This window comes from Antechinus flavipes, chromosome 4 (genome assembly GCF_016432865.1).
Source record: "Antechinus flavipes isolate AdamAnt ecotype Samford, QLD, Australia chromosome 4, AdamAnt_v2, whole genome shotgun sequence".
Lineage (NCBI taxonomy): Eukaryota > Metazoa > Chordata > Mammalia > Dasyuromorphia > Dasyuridae > Antechinus > Antechinus flavipes.
Window position 1 is genome coordinate 471,667,601 of NC_067401.1, and position 20,528 is coordinate 471,688,128.

General features: G+C 38.0%; 1 protein-coding gene across 1 annotated transcript in view; it reads left to right on the forward strand.

The window, feature by feature from the left end:
- The window catches only part of USP24 (ubiquitin specific peptidase 24), a 148,056-nt gene that overhangs the window by 30,723 nt on the left and 96,805 nt on the right, over positions 1-20,528 (forward strand). Inside the window, exons 2-7 of the mRNA XM_051999605.1 lie at positions 664-829; positions 6,927-6,994; positions 12,693-12,836; positions 14,336-14,458; positions 18,093-18,128; positions 18,576-18,641. Coding sequence (XP_051855565.1) covers positions 664-829; positions 6,927-6,994; positions 12,693-12,836; positions 14,336-14,458; positions 18,093-18,128; positions 18,576-18,641 — 603 coding nt within the window. The remainder of the gene's footprint in view (positions 1-663; positions 830-6,926; positions 6,995-12,692; positions 12,837-14,335; positions 14,459-18,092; positions 18,129-18,575; positions 18,642-20,528) is intronic.

Here is a 20,528-nt window from a genome sequence, read left to right on the forward strand (position 1 = left end):
GGAAAATCAGTGTGGCCGAGGAAGATTGTTTGGAGGAGCTGCAGCTGTTGAGCCTGGAGAAGGAAGGCTCCAGGGGGACAGGAGATCGAGGATGTGAAAGAAAGATTTCTTTAGATTCTGTTTGGCCCCATAGAGCAGGACCAGGAAATTACCAAGAGACAAATTTTGGCTGACCCTTTTTTTAAAGAGGAGTAGGCCAGGTCAGGAGTCAGGAGGAGGTTCCACTTCACTGAAAGTCTCGGCAGAGACTGAACAGCCACCACTAGTCAGGCTCCAGTGGGTATTTCTCTCAGCACAGGGTTGGATTAGACAGCCTCTTTCTTATGTTCTGTCCCGAGATTTATGACTCATAATGAAACTGGAAATCATTGCTTCGATTTTCAAAGGAACTGATGTGGGTATTGAAAGAAATTTTACATGTTAACAACCAGCATAATAGAGAATTGTTTCAAAAAACAATTAGTGACCTTAACTGAATTAATGGTAATGGAAACCATAGTGATTGCTTTCATGAATAATGAAATTTGGAAAAATCACAGATACCACTATCATTTTTATCTCATTTATTTTGAAAATTAAATATTATAGAAAGTATAGTAAAAATTTAATTTTTTTATTTGATTTACTATAACCTTTTTCTTTAAACTTTTTTTTTTTTCTCAGAAGAATGATGAAAATGGCAACTGCTCTGGGGACAATATTGAATTTCCTACAACCAACTTATATGAACTGGAAAGCCGCGTTTTGACTGATCATTGGTCCATACCTTACAAACGGGAAGAATCATTGGGAAAATGCCTGATAGCTTCTGCCCGCCTTGCAAGGCTGGGTGAGTTTCTCCTATGTCATGGGGTGGAGGGTGAAGGGTGGGACATACAAATTCTAACAGAAAAGCAGGAGAGACAAGACCCTGGGGTCCTTGGAAATTGGCCCCAAGGCAGCTGGTCATATATTTTGTGAAAATATTTACATTGATAAAACCATATCTTTATCTGGTGATCAGGGGCTTTTATTGGCTATTGAGGAAGTTGAGCTATAGCCCTGGTAGAGGCAGGTGCCTGGTAATGTTCCCTTGGGTGATGGCTCCAAGGACTGAACTGGAATCAGTGCTGGTGCTCTTTCCATGACCATCTCAGCCAGGTCCTCTCAAACCACCTGAGAGGAAGTGCTGGTAGAGTGTGGCAGGCTCGTGCCCCTCCTCTCTCTTCCTCAGGGTACCAGGACAGAAAGGGAAGGGGAGGGATCAGAACAAACATTTCTATAGCACCAGCTTTGAGCCAGGCACTGGGCTAAACAATCTACAAATGTTATCTAGGTTAATCCTCACAACCATCTTGCAGGGTGAATGCTGCACTGATTTCCATTTGACAGTTGAGAAAATTGAAGCAAACAGGGTTATGTGACTTGTTTAAGGTCATATGGCTAGTGAGTGTCTGAATTGGAACTCGGGTCTCCCTATGCCCAACTCAGTGCTCTACCTGCTGCACTACTGTGATTGGATTCACTTTCCAGTACTGCCAACAACCACTTCTCCCCTGCTTTCCCCTGTAGTATTTTATTTTTCCAATTACATAAAAGAGACTTTTTTTTTTAAAGCTTTTTATTTTCAAAATATATGCAAACATAATTTTCAACATTCACCCTTGCAAAACCTTGTGTTCCAAATTTTTTCTTCCTCCTTTCCCCTAACGCCTTTCCCTAGACAACAAGTAAATCCAGTATATGTTAAACATGTGCAGTTCTTAAGCATTTCCATAATTAAAAAGATACTTTTCAACATTCATTCATTTGCGGTCCACTTTTTTTCTGCTTCCCTTTCTTTCTTCCCTCCCTTTTCCCCAAGACAGTAAGCAATCTGACACAGAGTACAAATATACAATCATGTCAAATATATTTCCACATTAGTCATGTTGTGAAAGAAAGATCAGAACAAGGGAAAAACTAGGAGAAAGAAAAAAACAAAGAATAGTAAAAATACTGTGGTTTGGTCCATATTCAGTCACCAGAGTTCTCTCTCTGGATGTAGATGGTTCTCTCCATCACAGGTCTATTGGAATTGCTTTGAATTAATTACTCCTCTTGTTGAAAAGAGCCAAATCCATCAGACTTTATCATCACATAATCTTGTTATTATACAATGATCTCCTGATTCTTATTCACTTCACTTAGCATCATTTCATATAAGTCTCTCCAAGCCTCATTGAAATCATCCTGTTGGTCATTTCTTACAGAACAATAATATTCCATAACATTCATATGCCATAACTCATTCAGCCATTCTCCAGCTTAAGGGCATCCACTCAGTTTCTAATTCCTTGTCACTACAACAAGGGCTGCCACAAACAAATTCTGCACATGTGGGTCCCTTTCCCTTCTTTTAAGAACTCTTTGGGATATAAGCCCAGTAGAGACACTGCTGGCTCAAAGGGTTTGCACAGCTTGATAGCCCTTTGGCCATAGTTACAAATTGCTCTCCAGAATGGTTGGATCCCTTTACAACTCCACCAACAATATATTAGTGTCCCAATTTTCCCACATCCCCATCAATATTTATCATTATCTTTTCCTGTCCGCTGCCAATCTGAGAGGTGTTAGGTGGCACCTCAAAGTTGTCTTAATTTGCATTTCTGTGATCAATAATGATTTTTTTTTTTTAACCGCTTTTTATTTTCAAAGCATATGCATGGATAGTTTTTCAACACTTGCAAAACCGTATGCTTCAAATCTTCCCTCTTTCCCCTCACTTCTTCCCTAAATGGCAAGTAATCCAATATATGTTAAACATGTTAAAATGTATGTTAAATCCAACATGTGTACATATTTTTAAAATTATCTTGCACAAGAAAAATCAAATCAGAAAGGGAAAAAAAGAGAAAGAAAACAAAATTCAAGCAAACAACAACAAAAAGAGTGAAAATGCTATGTTGTGAACCACACTCAATTCCCACAGGCCTCTCTCTGATTGTGGATGATTCTTTTCATCACAAGACCGTTGGAACTGGCCTCAGTCATCTCTCAGTAATGATTTAGAACATTTTTCCATATGACTAGAAATGGTTTTAATTTCTTTGTCTGAAAACTGCCTGCTCATATCCTTTGATCACTTATCACTTGGAGAATGACTTGTAGAATACATTTGACCCTGTTCTCCATATATTTTAGAAATGAGGCCTTTATCAGAAACACTGGCCAACACCTGACTTTTTAACTTTGAGAAATTAACCTTATTTCTGCCTTCTTTTATCAGACAGTGTTTAATAAAGAATTAAGTGCTGTGTAAATGTGCTCACCATAGGCATTATCTGTAGAATAAAGTAAGGGCACTCGTGGATTCCTCTTATTTCTTTCTTGCTCTACAGTTACATAATTCTGTATGTCTTGGATATAAGACTTGGCTAGGATATCCTGAGAAGGATGTTCATTCGGTTGATATTTGAGTTTCCTTTACATTTCATCAAGGAGATCTTTTGAGATAGCATGAATTGCCTGAGGTCACATGGCTGGTAAAAACCTCAGGTCTTCCTGACTCCAGATTACTGGAGTCTTCCAGATTACTTCCAGATTACTCATTGTAACATTCAGTCATAGGTTTTTCTGTTGTACTTCAGATTAGATGCAATTTTAAGTCTTAGAATTTTGGAAAGCTCATCATTCATGGCCTATGGTGTCACTGAGAATGCAGTGATATTGAAGGGACATGCTTTTGAGGCAGCCAAAGATTGGGGCTTGTGCAGTTTTTAAAGAGCAATTCAGCTGAATCTCATTCATTTCTGGGCTACAGTTATCTTTGTCAGAATCCCTTTGTACACACACAACTTGAAACTACATGAGATGATCTAAAAATATGTTTTTTGGTTATTTTGGGGATCTGCTGAAAGCAGTCCCTCCAAGTGCCTTTCCCGAGGAAACTACAAGTTGTAAGAGAATTTGGCTGCCGCTTCTTTCAGCTTTCCATCTTCATTCATTAAGATGTCTTTGGCATTCTGTTCATTGTCTCCTGCAGTGTGTCCCTTCTTTTGTTGTTGGACAAAGATCAATGTGAAGATTGCCAGTATTCGGAATAAAGATTAACAATTCTCTGATTCTCAGCATTTTCTCTTCCCTTTCTTCTATTCTCTTTTACTCTGCAAGTGTAGAAGGTATACATAGTGTCAACAGTCTTGTAGCTTTATTTTTTTTCATGGAACCAGGGAATCCTATTCCAGAGTCTTAGAGTATGGAAGTAGCCCTGTGTTCTGGAACCTGTTGTCGTCTCAGCTAGAAAGGATTAAGTGTGTGATTTGAACCCAGGTCCTCCTGACTTCAGGACTGGTGCTCTAGTCCCTTGCGGACCTAGCTGCCCCATTTCTATAATTTTTCTTGGGAGCCCTGAAATGGCCTGGATGCCTGTGCTTTGAGAAGCACCTGAGCTAAGATGTGGAACGTCTATCACCAGTTAGGCCATAGAAGGACAAGAGTTTTGTTTTTTTAACTAATGTCCTTCAGTAAACATTTAAGTAGCTATTATGGGCCAAGCACAGGGGATATGAAGGGTAGGAGTGAGGGCCCAGCTACAGAGGAATGTCCCAGGGACAGGATGTAATAGTGAAGTCAGAGCTCCTAGGCCAATTTGATCTTGGGCTAAATATCACAGTAGCATCGCGGTCTGTTCTGCAGAGGCCCCCCTGAGAGGTTCCCTCTGACAAGGTCATGGTTCCTTGCCTTATTAAGGTTTGGCTTGTCATGGAGCCCATTGTGGATGTCCTGGTGCCAGCCCTCTCAGGCCAGCCTAGCTAAGTCTGAGACAGACAGTTTGGACCTACTTGAATTAGACTAGTGTCGGCAGCCCCTGGGCTTTGGAGACAGCCCATTCTGCTGAGCAGAGCTCTCATTCTTTGGATGCTGTTGTTGCTCAGTCACAACCCCCAAAGTTGCTGGGAGGGATTTTTTTTTTTTTGCCTCTTGGCCCTTCCCATATCCCTGTACCTCCCAGACAGCTCCAATAAGTGGTCCTCACATGACCCAGACTTGAGACCCCAGCCACCCTGATTGCCCTCCTGGAAGCTTCCCCACTCTCTGTGTACTCTGGCAGCTTTCATTCTGACTCTTTATGTGAGTGTTTACACAGAGTTTACACAAAATGTATAAAATGAGGGAGCCTTTCAGGGGGTTCTCGTAGGACAAGAGGGACTCCAGAGTGCTGGGACTCCAAAAGGCGTCACTGCAGCTGCGGGGAGGCAGAAGTCAGGATGGACATGAGGGGAAGACAGCCGGGCCATGCGTGCCTTCTCCTTCTGGCTGGGTTGTCCCCTCCAGGCTGGCTTCTGCCTATTACTCTTCATAGGCCCATGAAGGCCTCTTATCACCATCGTCTTACCATCTTTGTTTACCTTTTTGGCAAATCCATGGGTTTTTAAAAAGGGTGATTTGTCTGGCCAATTCTCTGAGTGAGCACATTGCCTTCTTCAGACAACTCCGGTTCTTCCTGCTTCAAAACTGTTTCCCTCTTTGAGACCTACTTCCCCTCAATAAGAGATATCCCTCACATTTCTCATGAAATCTCAACTGTCTTTCTATCTCTGCTCTTCCCAAAGCTGTGTTCCATGTTTGACTAGTTCCAAATTTCCTCTTCTATAAATTCTAAGATCATTTTTCCTTCAAAGCAGCCATTATTTCTAGTCAGCAGTCAGTGAAAATCAGATCCTGAATAGAATTTCTCTTTCTTGATTCCCTCACCATTTGAAAGATAAAAGTTCTCATCAAGGTGGAATAAGAAGTTATTAGATTTTTTGGGAGAAGGAGGGCTTTATTAGATGTCTGCATAATTGAAAATTTCATCATGTTCCCTTTGCTGGAATTATGATAACGTTTCTTTTTTTCAATCTATTACAATTAAAAAATATATATATCCAGAGATTACAAAGGATAAAGTTCAAGCCTTGGACTTACACAAAACATTGTTTCAAAGGTACAGGATGATGATATGTTTCTTGAACCTATTTTTCTTTGCCCAGGTGGTCTGTAGTATGTATATTAAATAGGTGCTTATTTTATGTTAGATTACAGTCAATTGTTGATAATTATATTAAACTAATTTAATTTTTGGTTATACATCTTTTGTTCTACCATCTAAATATTTGCAATTTGTGGCTGGTTCATTCTGCAAGCATAATGAATAATACTAGATAAATAGTATTACATGAGAAATCTCAGTTAATTTTCTTTTACTGACTCCTAAAGTTTGGAGAGTCTCTGGAAGTTGTGAACTTGTAAATTCATGCTTTACTTTTCACTGAGCAAGAAGAGTTTGCAATTTTGAGAGCTTTGAGGATGAAGGAGAGTTTAAATTTTTCTGAACAGGTTTTTAGCTAATAAAGATATAAACAGATTTAAAAGGAAGATTTTAGCTTCTTGTTCTGGTTTTTCATCTGTGAATGACTGTTGAATGTGGAGTCAGGAAGTTAAATTGTAATTCCATCTCTGTTGCCAATTAGCTGCTTCTCTTGGGGTAGCTTTGAAGCCTTATCTTTCTGAAGTCCCTTTCCTTACATAAAATGAGGAGATTGGGTGAGATATCTCTGCGATGATAAGACTGATACAATTCTCCTGAGTTTATCTTTGTGAAAGGAAATTGTCAATATGGGTACTACTAAAAAGTTTCACTTAATTGTATAATTTAATGAAAAAAATTTGTATTAAAGTTTGAATTAAATTCGAAATAGTTCTTATTAATACCATGGTTGTAAATGTGAATATATTTTGATCTTTTCATAGCTTGTTTGTAGATTGTTTGTTAGCCATAGTAAGCTTAAATCCAATGAAACTTTGGCCCCAATCCTTTGATTATGCATACATTAAAAATTTGTTTTTATCATGTTCTAAGCATCTCTTTCTGCTATTTAACATCTAAATTGAATATAGGATAATTCTCTCTTGTTTTCACTAAGGTCTTTCTGAATCTGATGAAAATTGTAAGAGATTTGTGGATCGGTGTATGCCAGAAGCATTTAAAAAGGTAAGTAAAATACTGTAATTGAGTTCTGGTTCTGTTGTTATAAAAATCATTTCATGAGAGTTTTCCACCCCACTTAACTAATAAAACCTTTTATATGAAAAAAGTGAATTTCTGGCTCTTAATGTGATATATTTCCCTTGAGATCTCTGTATTAGCATGCTAACTTGCTAATTTTAACATAACTTGAATCTCCTCCCACTGGCTTTTAAAGAAGAGAACAAAGTTAAGAATACTGGACAGTTCTCGTATTACAGTATTATGTCATATTATGGCATTTTGAAAGTAAGTATTCATAAAAATAGATTTATGCTGATCTCTCTTTTACTGAGAGAAGAAAAAACTCTGCTGAAGCCCTTGAAAATAGGATTAAATCAAGTCTCTTCAGCTTTCAAAGTTATGTATCTGTAATAAAGCACTCAATTAAGAGCCAGAAGCCATAGTTCCTAGTCTTTGCTTTACTTACTCTCTGTGTAATCTTGGACAAGCTACTGCTTCTCTGGTCTTACTTGGTTATAAAAAGAACAGGTTGGAATCTGATCATCTCCAACCCTTTATATTATCTGAGACAGAAGTGTCAAACGTGTGGACTGTATGTGACCCCTAATAGTCTCAAGTGCAGCAAAAGTTAGGTTAAGTGTAATTGGGAAATACTTGACAAAATAAGTATATTAGCAAAAAAGAAATAGCTAAACATGTAGTTTTCCAGGTCTGTATGTGGCCCTCAGGAATCCTTGTAGGTGGCTTAGTTGCCCCCATTTCTGTTTGAGTTTGACACCCCTGATCTGGGACTTGTGCAACTCTGATTTTGACTGTTTCCCAACTGTTAACAAGAGTTCTTGACTGTCAGCCATTCCATTCTTCAGTCCTTTTAATTTTTTTTTTTGCCAAAATTTATCTGATTGTGGCTTCCTGTATGGTGAATCTTTGTACTCCTAAGTGCATTACACATAAGCTTGCTTTCTTTTCCCACTTGGACTATGTTGTTCAGTTCCACAAACAAATATTCCTACCTCTATGCAGGCTTCTCTCTAGGAACACAAAGATTAAAAAAGGAGATAGTCATTGTCCTCTTGGTGCTTGCATTCAGTTCCTATTCCCTTTGTAAATAAATATGTTTATCTTATATTCCAAGATAGCATCTCTTTCAGTTTAGGGCTTAAGAAATAATGAGGTTAATTTTAAAAGTGAATTGAATTTTAAATCGATGTTTGTGATTTAAAAAGTAGCTCTTCTGCTGTAGAAAAGCTTAGAAGTCAGGTTTTTCTCCCCTATGTTTGACAAGTGACAATTATTTATCTGGTCTGGATTTTTTTCTTAATGAACTAATTCTTTAATGTTTGGATTTATCACATCTAGATGTGTATGTAAGTATCTACATATGAGTGAATGAGATTCACTAAATACAAGGTATTAAGAAGTATAATCTTTAAAGTACATTTTTAGAACCACAAACAAAAATGTTTTATTGTAGATATATTCAGTTGTAGTAATGAGGGACTGTAGTCATAAATATATTATCATTAATGTTAATGAAAAATAAAACTAGAGACTTTGAGGATTATAGGACTTAAAAGCAAGGAGTTTCATAGAATTTAAAACATGATGTAAAGCAGACACCTATTATGATACACTAGACAGGCTAGGACAATGGACCAACATGATTTTTTTCTCTCTCTTTTTTTAATTTGGACCTTTGATTGTAGTAACCTAGAAAACTGATAAGGAAATTCATTCTTCCAATGAGAACGCCCCTCTCCCCCAATGTTTTGATTTGTATAAAATCTAATATTTCTTATAGTCTTAAAATTAAATTTAACAGATATAAATGTTAAATCTTACTCTTAGCTTCTGGATAATAATTTTACAGATATAAAAAAGAGACTAATGGTCACAAAATGACTTGCCAGAAAAAAGATTTTGAAGCTTTGGAGCACGCACAGGTGGTATCTGCAAAAAGTCTGATTTGGCAGCCAAAATATCAGAGGAGATCTTGGATTTTATTAAGAAAGGCATAATGTCTAGGATAGTAGACAGAAATAATATTCCCTCTGTTTTCTGCCCTTATCAGAAAACTATTAATAAGCCTGCTGGCTTCCAGTTACAGAGTCTGATCTAACCCTGAATCTCCTGGGATGCAGTGATCCCTGGGATCTTTTGGCCTCGATCTAGGTGCCCTTGCCAACCAAGTCCACAACCTGACTCTTCAGTGTCTTTGCCCTCAAGAGGAAAGCCTTTGAGAAGCAGCATTAGGAACACTTGGCTCAGTAAGAAACATGTCAGCATAGTCCAAGGTTGTCTCCTACAGACCTTAGGGGAAATCCTTCGACTCATAGACATAGCTATCAATAATGTTTTGTGTCTAATGAAACTTGATTTCTGAATATAGTCCTTCACAAAGAAAGCCCAGGGTTACTTTTGTATAGTGCATTGCAGTGGGTGACAGGTGATCCTAAACCCAATGGGACATGCCTGGAATGAAGGCGAGTTCTTAACTCCCTGGGAGAAGAACATTTCTCAGCTTCTGTTCTGTGCTGGGTTCCATTCAGAGCCAGTTTGGCAGCAAAGTCTTGGAGAGAGTCTGAGCAGAGGCTCCCAGCTCTGGCTGCTTCCCCAGTGCCAGGGCAGAGAACCAAAGGAGGGAAGGTCAGAGGCCCAGGATTGCTCCCTCTCTGCTGTCCCTCCATGTTAGCCCCTCAGCTATGGGGTCCCATGCTCGGTCCTTCGACCTTCCTCCGTTTCATCTCCCTGAAGGTCATATCACATCCATCCATGTGGGAAACTTGCCAGGAGAGAGAAGTCAGGCTCATTCAAGGAATCTGACCCTTTTCAGCAAACGGGGTCAGCCCTCTTCTCAGGGCTGATCAGGCTGAATCTCTTGGACCATGCCTCACTGGGGAATGTTCTCCCTGGCAGCTCATCCAGGAAGGGGCGAAGCAGACTCTTGTGCCGCCTTCACTCTCCCCCATGTATTTGAGGGCCTTGTTGATTTACTGTAATGTTGAATTGCAACAGGGTAGCTGGGGTGCAGGGGCCACGTTTCAGGTAGGACATGGGCACACTGAGAGTGACCAGGGAAAGACCGCCAGGAGAGTAAAGGCTTGAAGTTCTTGTCAGTGTCTTGACTGGGGGGTGGGGGTGGGGGTGGGGTTTAGGAGCCCCATCTACAGGTATTTCAAGGACTGTCAGGTGGAGGAAGGGTTCTCTTGGTAGGGAAAGATTGAAAACTAGGAATGGGGTCAAATTGAGAAGCAGACCTTTTCCTCCATTGGGTTGTAAGCTCCACAAGGACAGCCACTCTCTTTTTTTGTATTTGTATCCTTGTTGCTTAGCACAGAACCTGGCACATAGTAGGTGCTTAAGAAATGCTCATTACCTATTATTGTTCTGTAAGAAATGACCAGCAGGATATAATACAGAGAGGACTGGCGAGACTTACATGAACTGATGCTAAATGAAATGAGCAGAACCAGGAGATCATTATACACTTTGACAACGATATTGTATGAGGACGTATTTTGATGGAAGTAGATTTCTTTGACAAAGAGACCTAACTGAGTTTCAATTGATAAATGACAGACAGAAGCAGCTACACCCAAAGAAAGAACACTGGGAAACAAATGTGAACTATCTGCATTTTTGTTTTTCTTTCCGGGTTATTTATACCTTCTGAATCCAATTCTCCCTGTGCAACAAAAGAACTGTTCGGTTCTGCAAACATATATTGTATCTAGGATATACTGCAACATATCCAACATATATAGGACTGCTTGCCATCTAGGGGAGGGAGTGGAGGGAGGGAGGGGAAAAATCGGAACAGAAACGAGTGCAAGGGATAATGTTGTAAAAAAATTACCCTGGCATGGATTCTGTCAATATAAAGTAATTATTAAATAAAAAAAAAAAAAAAAAAAAAGAAAGTCATATTGCATTTCCTTAAGCATACATTAAAATTCACATTTTTACTGAAAAAAAAAAAAAAAGAAATGCTCATTACCTCCCTGAGAATAGTAGAACAGAGTCCTTTAAGATGCTTGGAGGATTCCCCTCTCAATTTAATTAGGTATGTTGTAGAGAGGGTCCTTTTTCAGATATTTGTTGGACCATGGGGCTTTTGAGGTCAGTTGTTTAACAAGAATGATTAAGTGCCTGTGGGAGCTCTGGAGAGATTATATTGTGGGTATGGAAAGAACCCTTGCTTATCTATGTTTATCCAAAAGAAGAGAAAGGTAGTGGGGGAAGGGAATATCTGTCAGAAGCTGAGCCAAGAAAGAGACTAGATTTTAGGAGGCAAGTGTGGGGGGCAAGGAAGGGGCATAGAAGAGGGGCTTTCCTGGGCGGCCGGCTTTGGCAATGACTGAAAGGCAGCCAGCTACTTCCCAACTCTGAATTCTGTGATTCTGGGACTTGTAGAAATCATCGACTCCAGTCTACTTGTTTTTACAGAAAAGGAAACTGAGGCCCCCAGAGGTTAAGGGATTTGTTCCAGGTCAGCCCAGGTAGTGAGTATCCAAGTGACAGGGATGGGGGCCAAGGTCACGTGACTCCTAAACCCACCTCCCACTCTCCCCACCCCCATGCTGCTCTAACAGACCACACTGTTGCTGGCTCCCGCTTGCATATCTCCGTCTTTCTGGGACCCCAGGGAAGGATGCTGTCCTTGCTGGCTAAAGGCAGAAGAAATGGCATTTCTGCCCTGCTCCGTACACCAGGTTCATCTCCCAGTCTAGTCCAGGCTTACTCCAGGGCGACAAGGCCTCGGCAGCTCGGCAATTCAACGCTTGTGCGTGTGTGTGTGTGGATTTGTGTTTTCACATGACTGCATGCTTCCTGCTGGTCACCCCAGGTTCCCAGGCTTATCACTTAGATAAGCACGAACAAATGAAGCTTTGGGACTTAAACTAGCAGGGGCTCACTGACTACATTCACATGTCTGTCTATCAGCATGTTTTTTGAAAATACGTTATTCTCCACGTTCATAATTTTCAAGGAAAAATAAGGAACATATCGATAGCAAAATTGCATATGCAGTCCCATTTTGATTCATATCAAATCTTTGTGTTTTAATGTTTTTTAGCCAAACAATGTGGCTTAGGTTATAGCTGAAAAAATTGGAATTGAGTTTTGCCTCTGAAAAAACGCACTTTTGATCATAAAAACTCTAATTATTTCAAATTATCCAATGAATTCATGGGTAAGTCCTGGTTCGTGGTTTTCTTTCTGAAGAGAAATCGTGCAAAACACATTACTAAGACCAGCAATATTTCTGAAGTGAAATCCTCTTAACAAAACAAAACACAAATAGCTAAATTGCTTCTTATTTCCTTATTTAAGAGCTGCCAGAGAAAAGTAGAAGAGCAGCCTTCTTTGACAAAAGGCAATATATTTCCTTTCTCTACTTTGCAAAAATCTCTTTCCTTTCTCTCCAGGCTCCCATGCCCCTGTGGGGGTTTTGCAGTTAAACTTTCCTCTTGACTTTTATGGGCTTTAAGATTATAAAACTGCTTTGCAAACCTTCACGTGCTATATACAAGTTAGTGATTATTATAGGAGAAATGTACACAGTTAAAATGTATCCAAGGAGTCAGTATCACACACACAGTCCCTTCATGTCACTCCACGCTGGATTGGTGAACCCTGCAAGTAGAAAGTGTGGCCTTTCTTGGCAAGCTACGCTCTAAAATGCATTCTTTTCCTGCAGTTATTGACCTCCAGCGCCGTTCACAAGTGGGGCACGGAAATCCACGAGGGGATCTACAACATGCTGATGCTGTTGGTCGATCTGGCTGCAGAGCGAGTCAAGCAAGACCCCATCCCCATCGGTCTCCTGGGAGTGCTCACAATGGTACGTAGCTCAGCGTTCTTCCAGCTCTGACTCTAACACACCCACTGATTGGATCAAAAGCCGAGAGTGGAAGTTCTTTAGGTCTCTCTGCCAAGTCAGAGCTCAGAGGAGACCAGCTGTGATGGAAATAAGAAAGGCCTTGGAGCTTCTGGTGCCTAAAGACACCTTCACTGCAAAGGTGAATGAAAGCTCAGGACACATGGGGACAAAAAGGACTTTTTAGTTATTCCTGAGACTTAGGGTCAGCCTCAGCACTAGAGAATGCAAAAGGAACAAGATGGCAGGCAGAGGGGGAGCTGTGGGCTACAGTTGGGGTAAGAGGCTGAGGGAAGTCCATGCAGACCGTGGGTCATTCAGCGTGTCTGCCCCGGGACAGCAAGGCTAGGGATGCTGCTACTCTGGGCCCATTTCTCCGTAAGCAGACAGAGCTGGCTCCCATGGTGGTCAAAAGAGCCTGCCTGGTAATGTGACCATCCTAGCTTAGAGCCCGTGGTGCAGGAGAGAGGGAGGGAAGGCAGGAAGGCCACTGCCAGAGTTGGGTTCTCCCCAGGAGTTTCTGAGAGCTGATTTCATCAAGCTTGGAGAAATGGAAGGGAGGATTCCGTGACCACCCCAAATTCTGCAAGGGGAGAAAGAGTAAAGTGGAAAGCTTGTCTCGGGGAAAAGGGCCTCAGATGCTGCTGCCAAAGAATAATGAGAACTATATATTGTGGGTCATTTTAGAGATCACCGCACAGTGAGGGGTCAATGGAAGAACAAAGGGCTGGCTGCACCTGGGCTGCCATGTCTGAAGGACTTGGGCCACCGGCCCTGCCTGTATCCACCTTTCCCTTTTTGCCCTGTTGGCAAGCTGGGGCACCCTGATGGCACCCTGAACTTAGAGCCTCGAGCACCTGGAGGCAGTCCCAAGCCCTAGATGAGAGGAGTTGGGGAGACCATGAGTGAGAGGATCTCAGGCATTGAACAGCTCATCAATAAAGTGGGGAGATATCTCTGTGTGTGTGTGTATGTATCTCTGGTTTAGTGTGTGTGTAATGTGCGTGTCTGTGTGTAGTTGTGTATGTATAGTTTGTGTCTGTGTGTATCTGGTGTGTGTGTGTGTAGTGTGTCTGTAATGTATGTCTGTGTATACGTACATATGTACGTATGTATAGACGTGGACAACAATGAGGGAGGGCAGCTCCAGTCTTTTCCTTCTACTTTCAGCCCACATTTCCCATAAGGACTCTGACTTCCTCATGATCTGTTTTTCACAATATTAGAAACCAAATCAGACTTTGGATCTGGCTTCTGTTTTTTCTACCTAGACAAGATAGAAAAGATTAAAAGACATTTATAAGAGTTTATATTCCTCGTGTTCTCGTAGTCACCTGGGAATACATGTCATATCTTTTGTTGCAATAATTAATGCAGGCCTTCCAAGCAAACACGTTTATCTTCTTCACCAAATCTCACATGTGCTATCATAGAAATAAGTAATATGTTTTCTTTACATCCAGGCTTTTAATCCAGATAATGAATACCATTTTAAAAACCGGATGAAAGTATCTCAGAGAAATTGGGCTGAGATTTTTGGAGAAGGAAATATGTTTGCCATCTCTCCTGTATCTGCTTTCCAGAAGGTAAGCTAAGATCTCTTTTGTCTTATTATAGACAATTGCAGTGGAACTTAGAAAATTTTGTATAACTCAGAGAGGACTGTGGGAACTGAGTGGGGAGCATCTTCACTTTTTCTGTTGATGTTTGCTTGCATTTTGTTTTCTTAGGTTTTTTTTTTCCTTCTTTATCTGATTTTTCTTGTGCAGCATGATAACTGTATAAATATGTATACATTGGATTTAACATATATTTTAACGTATTTAACATCTGTTAGACTACCTGTCATCTAAGTGGGGGGAAAAGGAGGGGAAAATTTGGAGCAGAAAGTTTTGCAAAGCTCAGTGCTGAAAAATTACCCTTGCATATTTTGTAAATAAAAAGCTTTAATTTAAAAAGCAAAAGAAAATTTTATATATTGTAAACACTTACTAAAATAGAAGAATTAAATTTTTCTTCCCCTAGTTCTAAAGTAACATTGTACAAAGTTTGAAATCTTGCCTGATAACTTGATTGCCAGATAGGAAGCTGGTGTTATTTGGATTGAATCCCATTCAGTTTAACTTGTGGAATCAGAGAAGTAGAAAAGAACTTTAATAGGCACCTAAGTCTGTGGCTAGAGGTTAAATCCCTCCCGACTCTAATCCATCCTCCATTCAGCCCCTAAAGTGATTTTCCTAAAATGCAGTGTCCTAAAATCCTATGTCACCCCTGTCTCTCCCCTTCCCTCCCAACTCAGTATACAACAGTTAATTATTTTGTCCTGTTGCCTCTAAGATCAAATTCAAAATACTGCTTGATATTAAAAGCCCACTACAACCTAATCCCACCTTTCCAATCTTCATATACCTTATTCCCCAATATATACTTCAATCCAGTGACCTTGGTCTTCTAACTATTCAACAAACAAGACTTTTATCTCTCAACTCCAGGAATTTTCTCAAATCTTCTCCATGCTTGAAGCACTCTGTCTCTTTTTTCTTTACTTTAGCTACTGACTTCTCTGGTTTCCTCTTATGTCTCAACTAAAATCCCTTCTTTGATAGGAAACCTTCCCTATAATCCCTTTTAATTTAATGTTTTGCTTTTGAAAATTATTTCCTATTTATCCTGTACAGAGAGCTTGCTTTATATATATTTGTTTATCTACACAGATGATATGCTCCTTGAGGGCACAGATTGCCTTTTGTCTCTTTGTATAATTGTTTTTATATTGACTCAGTCTACTCAAGAACTATTAATATTTCTCTAGTTGTTTAGATGTAGTCATTCATTCATTCATTTATGTGAAAAGTATTTTGCAATCGCATTCATAGAGTTCCTGGCAGGTAGATAGGTAGGTAGGTAGACTTCCAAAGATCTTATGCTGTCTAGTTATTTTAAAAGGAGTTTATCTTTTTATCTCTCTTTACTAGGTTTTCTTGGTAATATAGAAATGCCTTTTCTGTATCTATTGAAATAATGATGTGATTTTTGTTGTTTTTACTATTGACGTAGTCAGTTAGGCTTATACTTTTCCTAAAGTTGAATCACCCTTGTATTACTAGTATAAATCCAGCTTGTTCAATGTTTATGATCTTTGTGACTTATTACTATCATTTTTGTTAGTGTATTATTTAAATTTTTTGCATCGATATTCATCTATAGTTTTTTTCTGTTTTGGCATTTCCTGGTTTATACCATATTTATGTCATAGAACAAATTTGATAGAATTTCTTTTCACCTTTTTCCTTTCAAAAAAGTCTTTGTTCATTAAATGTTTGGTAGAATTCTCATTAAGTTCTCCTAATCTTGAGGCATTTTTTTTCTTAAAATTAGGCAACTCCTTTATGATTTATTCAATTTCATTTTCTAAGATTGGGTCATTTAAGTATTCTGTTTCCAATTTTGTTAGTCATTTAAACAAATTTATATTTTTGTGAATATTCATTTTGCTTAGTTTGTCAGTTTATTGGCATATATCCTCTTTTTTGTGAATTTTTTTTTCATTTTTAATATTGATTTGGTTTTATTTTTAAAATGGAAATTAACCAATGATTTGTCCATTTGGTTTTTTTAATGGCCTCTAATTTTATTTGTTGAATTTTTTCTTATGTTTAAATCTCATTAATCCTGATTTTTGATTTTCAAGATTTCTGTTTTTGTGTTTAATTAGGGGTTTAAATTTTCCCCTAGAGATCTTTTTAGGTACATGCCCAGTTCCTTCATCTGTTCTTTCTCTTTTTTCCTTAAAGTACTTTTGTTTGAATTTTGGTGTGTTGAGCCAGTTTTATTATCTTCAGTGAAATTGTTTTTATGAATTATTCTTTGATTTACTCATTTTTTAGAAATAGATTATTAGTTTATATTTAATTTTTAATCTGTACTTAAAGGCCCTTTATTGAATGTATTTTTTTTTATTGAATTATATCCTGAGAAGAATGCACTTAATATTTCTTCTTTTCTGTATTTGTGAGGTTTTTGTACTCTGATACATGGCTATTTTTGTGAAGGTTCCCTGTATATTTCTTTTAAGAGTATATTCCTTTTAGTTCTCATACAGTATTCTTTAGAGAGCTAACACCTAACTTAAAAAAAAAAAAAACTATTAATTTATTTCTTTTTTCTTTTATGGTTAGGTTTATTTTGATTTTAAAGGGGGTAAATCAAGGTTCCAAACTAGTATAGTTTTGTCTCTGTTTTGTCTTGTAACTCAATACTTTGAGTGCTCTGTATGTATGAATTTAAATTCATTATACCTTAGTTTACAAAAAGTTTAGTTATCCTATTTATCTCTTTTAATTAGGTATGGTTTTGTTTTTACTGTGCCTGAAATCATGATTATTAGCCCTACCTTTTTTTTTTTTTTTCTCTTTTTAACTTCATTTGAAAATAATAGGTTCTGCTCCAGCCCCTTATTTAACTTTGTTGTGTGTCTTTCTGTTTCAAATATGTCTCTTGTAAACACATTATTGGATTCTGGATTCTTATCCTTTCTCCTGTCCTTTTTCAGTCAGCCTCTCAAAGTTCTACACATGAAAGCATTTTCAGCACACTTATTTAAACATGGTATTTACTTAATAAATTGTTTGTTGGATTCATTTTGCTCTTGGAAGAATACTAAATTAAAATAGGATCAAAGAACTCGTTGTGTTATAAATTTAGAGGCTTATACATCCTTTTTATTCCCTGTCTTTAGTTGAATAATTTTATCCTCATCTAAGGAGATCATTTTTTAATTTTTGAAATTAACAACAATAGAAGGGTACTTTTTTCAGTAGAAAATAAGTGGTAGATCTGAATGAGAATTTACATTGGTATATTTAGATGAAAAGTTGTTTTCTAAAAAAAAAACTTAATCTGCAGCTCTGTATATCACATAACTAGAGAAATTAGACCAAAAAAACAAAACAAAACAAAAAATTCATGAATGCCATTTCCTGAACTATAGGTATGTGATAGCTGGAACCCACAGAAAATTCATAGAAATCTGAAGATTCAGAGTTATAATGAACCAAGTGATCTAAGTCCCTGTCATTAATGAGGTGATTGATATGCCTGTGTCACTTGCCATGTATATGGCTTTTGTCATTATAGCTGAACCACTGGTACACATTCAGTGAAAGGATTTTGAAAATGTGATTTTTGTTGTTGCTAATTTTGCATCTCCTTTTCTTATAGGAACCTCATGGATGGCTTGTGGATTTGGTTAATAGGGTAAATAATTTTTCCTGTGACTTTTTTTTGGGGGGGGAGGGGATTGAGGGAGAGCAGGCCATAATGTAGAATGCAATTTTTTTTTGTTCTCAAAAGATAGTAGTCTTACAGGAAAATCTTGATTTGGGAATATGAAACAATATAAGATAAGGTATTTTTCCCCCTGTTCTTTGTGGTCCTCTTTTTATTAATGCTTTAAATTTCCTTTCCATTTGGAACTGAACAGTTTATTTGAAATTACTGTCAGCTTTAGGACTTGAGCATCTTAATTTATATATATGCCTACATATCATTGTATTAATGTGAATGAATTTGAAAATTAGAATCATATCTTATGTTCAAAACTCACAAGCCAGATTACTAATGAACATATTAATGAACTGTTTGCTGAAAGTGCTTAAATTCCCACTGTAGTATACTAATAATTCATTTTTGTTTTGATGTTAGTTTGGTGAATTAGGCGGATTTGCAGCAATTCAATCTAAACTTCATTCAGAAGATGTAGAACTTGGGGTAAGTTAAACCATTGTATATACCCATTTAGAGAACCTCCCTGTATGACTGTATGAAGAACATTTCCCAGGAGATTAGGTTTGGCAAAAGTTGTTGATGTGTAAATTATTGCCATAGGGTAATCTGAACTAGTGTGTAGAGTGTGTTCAGCTCTATTTGAAATGGGTGATCTGGTGACTTTTAGTTGCTTCCTTCTGAGTGACTAATGATTACTTTAGAATCAGTTCTCTCATTTGTTCAGTAACCACCAGCATAGTAAAGGGTAGAGACTGATCCAGACCCAGAGAGGCAGAGATGAGACCCAGACCAGCACCAATGCTCACCAATAATCACATGTATGAACTGTCAGCACCATCTCAACAGCCACATGGGCGGCCTTCTGGGATTCTGGTTCTTCCTTCTCAAAGGCCTATAGTTGGGGCAAACTGCCCATCTTTCAAACAGGGTTGTAGAAATCTTCTGTTCCTCTAGGAATTATGTAGTTATCCTTTGAGAGACTGCACACACACAGATGTGCATGTACAAGTATTAGAAGGCCCTCAAAGATTGGAGGTTAGGGATGGGCTTGCAGGGTAAGATAGGAACCAGTTCCCGGCTGCAAACAGCTTCTAACAAGAGTAGAAAGGCCTTTGACCTTAGGTACCACTCTAAAAGGAAGGCTCTTTGTTCTTCAGTATAAGGCTACAAATTTCCTTCCCCTTTGAATCTAAACAGGTGTTTATTTTTCAAATTATTGTTAACTCTAGTTCCTGAGTGAGTGGGATGGCTCTAGGGTGTTATATCTATGCTAAAAGAATTTCTAAAAGACAGTTGGGGTTTAAGTTTGTTTTCCCTGCTCAAGTAGTTCATCCTATCTTACAAGGCACCTCAAAGTTGAAGTAGTGCCACCCATAGCTATTGAGAAGCAAAGAACACATAGTGGGAAGTTTTATTGCCTGCCATCATTTCTATTAACATTTTAGAGTTATTTTTTAGAATTGTTAGTGTCAGATCCAATTCTAATTATCCGTTAAACAGCTGTCTGGAAGTTGTCAATCAGATTTTTTAAAAGCATCAATTGAGATGAGATGATCTTCAAGGTCCCTTTCTTATTCCACAATTCTACCCTCTAATGGTTCTGTGGAATTACTTTAATTGATTTAACAAAGATAACACAAATATATATACATGCCTACTATAGCTAGGCCACATTGCTTTACTTTTTAAATTTTTTTTATTAATTACTTTATATTCTTGAGTTTTTGTTCTTCCAGGTGAATTTTGTTATTTTTTTTCCCTAGCTCTGTAAAATAATTTTTGATAGTTTGATTGGTATGGCACTGAATAAATTAATTATTATAAGTAGAACATTAATTTTATGGGTAGAAATTAATAGGTATAATTGTCTGTTATATTGGCTTAGCCTACCTGTGAGCAATTAATCTCTCTAAGTGTTTAGATCTGACTCTGTATGAAAGGTGATTTGTAATTGTGTTCATGTAGTTCCTGAGTTTGTCTTGGCAGGTAGACTCTCAAGGATTTTATATAGTCTCCAGTTATTTTAAATAAAGTTTTGCTTTCTGACTATTGCTGCTGGCTTTTGTTGGTAATATATGGAAATGCTGATGATTTATGTGGGTTTAATTTTAATCTTGCAACTTTACTAAAGTTGTTAATTATTTCAACTGGTTTTTAAGTTGATTCTCTAAGTAAACTATTACATCATTTGCATAAATTGCAAATTTTGTTGCCTCATTGCCTATTCTGATTCTTTGAGTTTTCCTTTTTCTTATTACTATATAACATTTCTATATAATATTGAATAATAGTGGTGATGATAGGCTTCCTTGCTTCATCCCAATCTTATTGGAAAAGCTTCTAGCTTATCCCCATTATAAATAATACTTG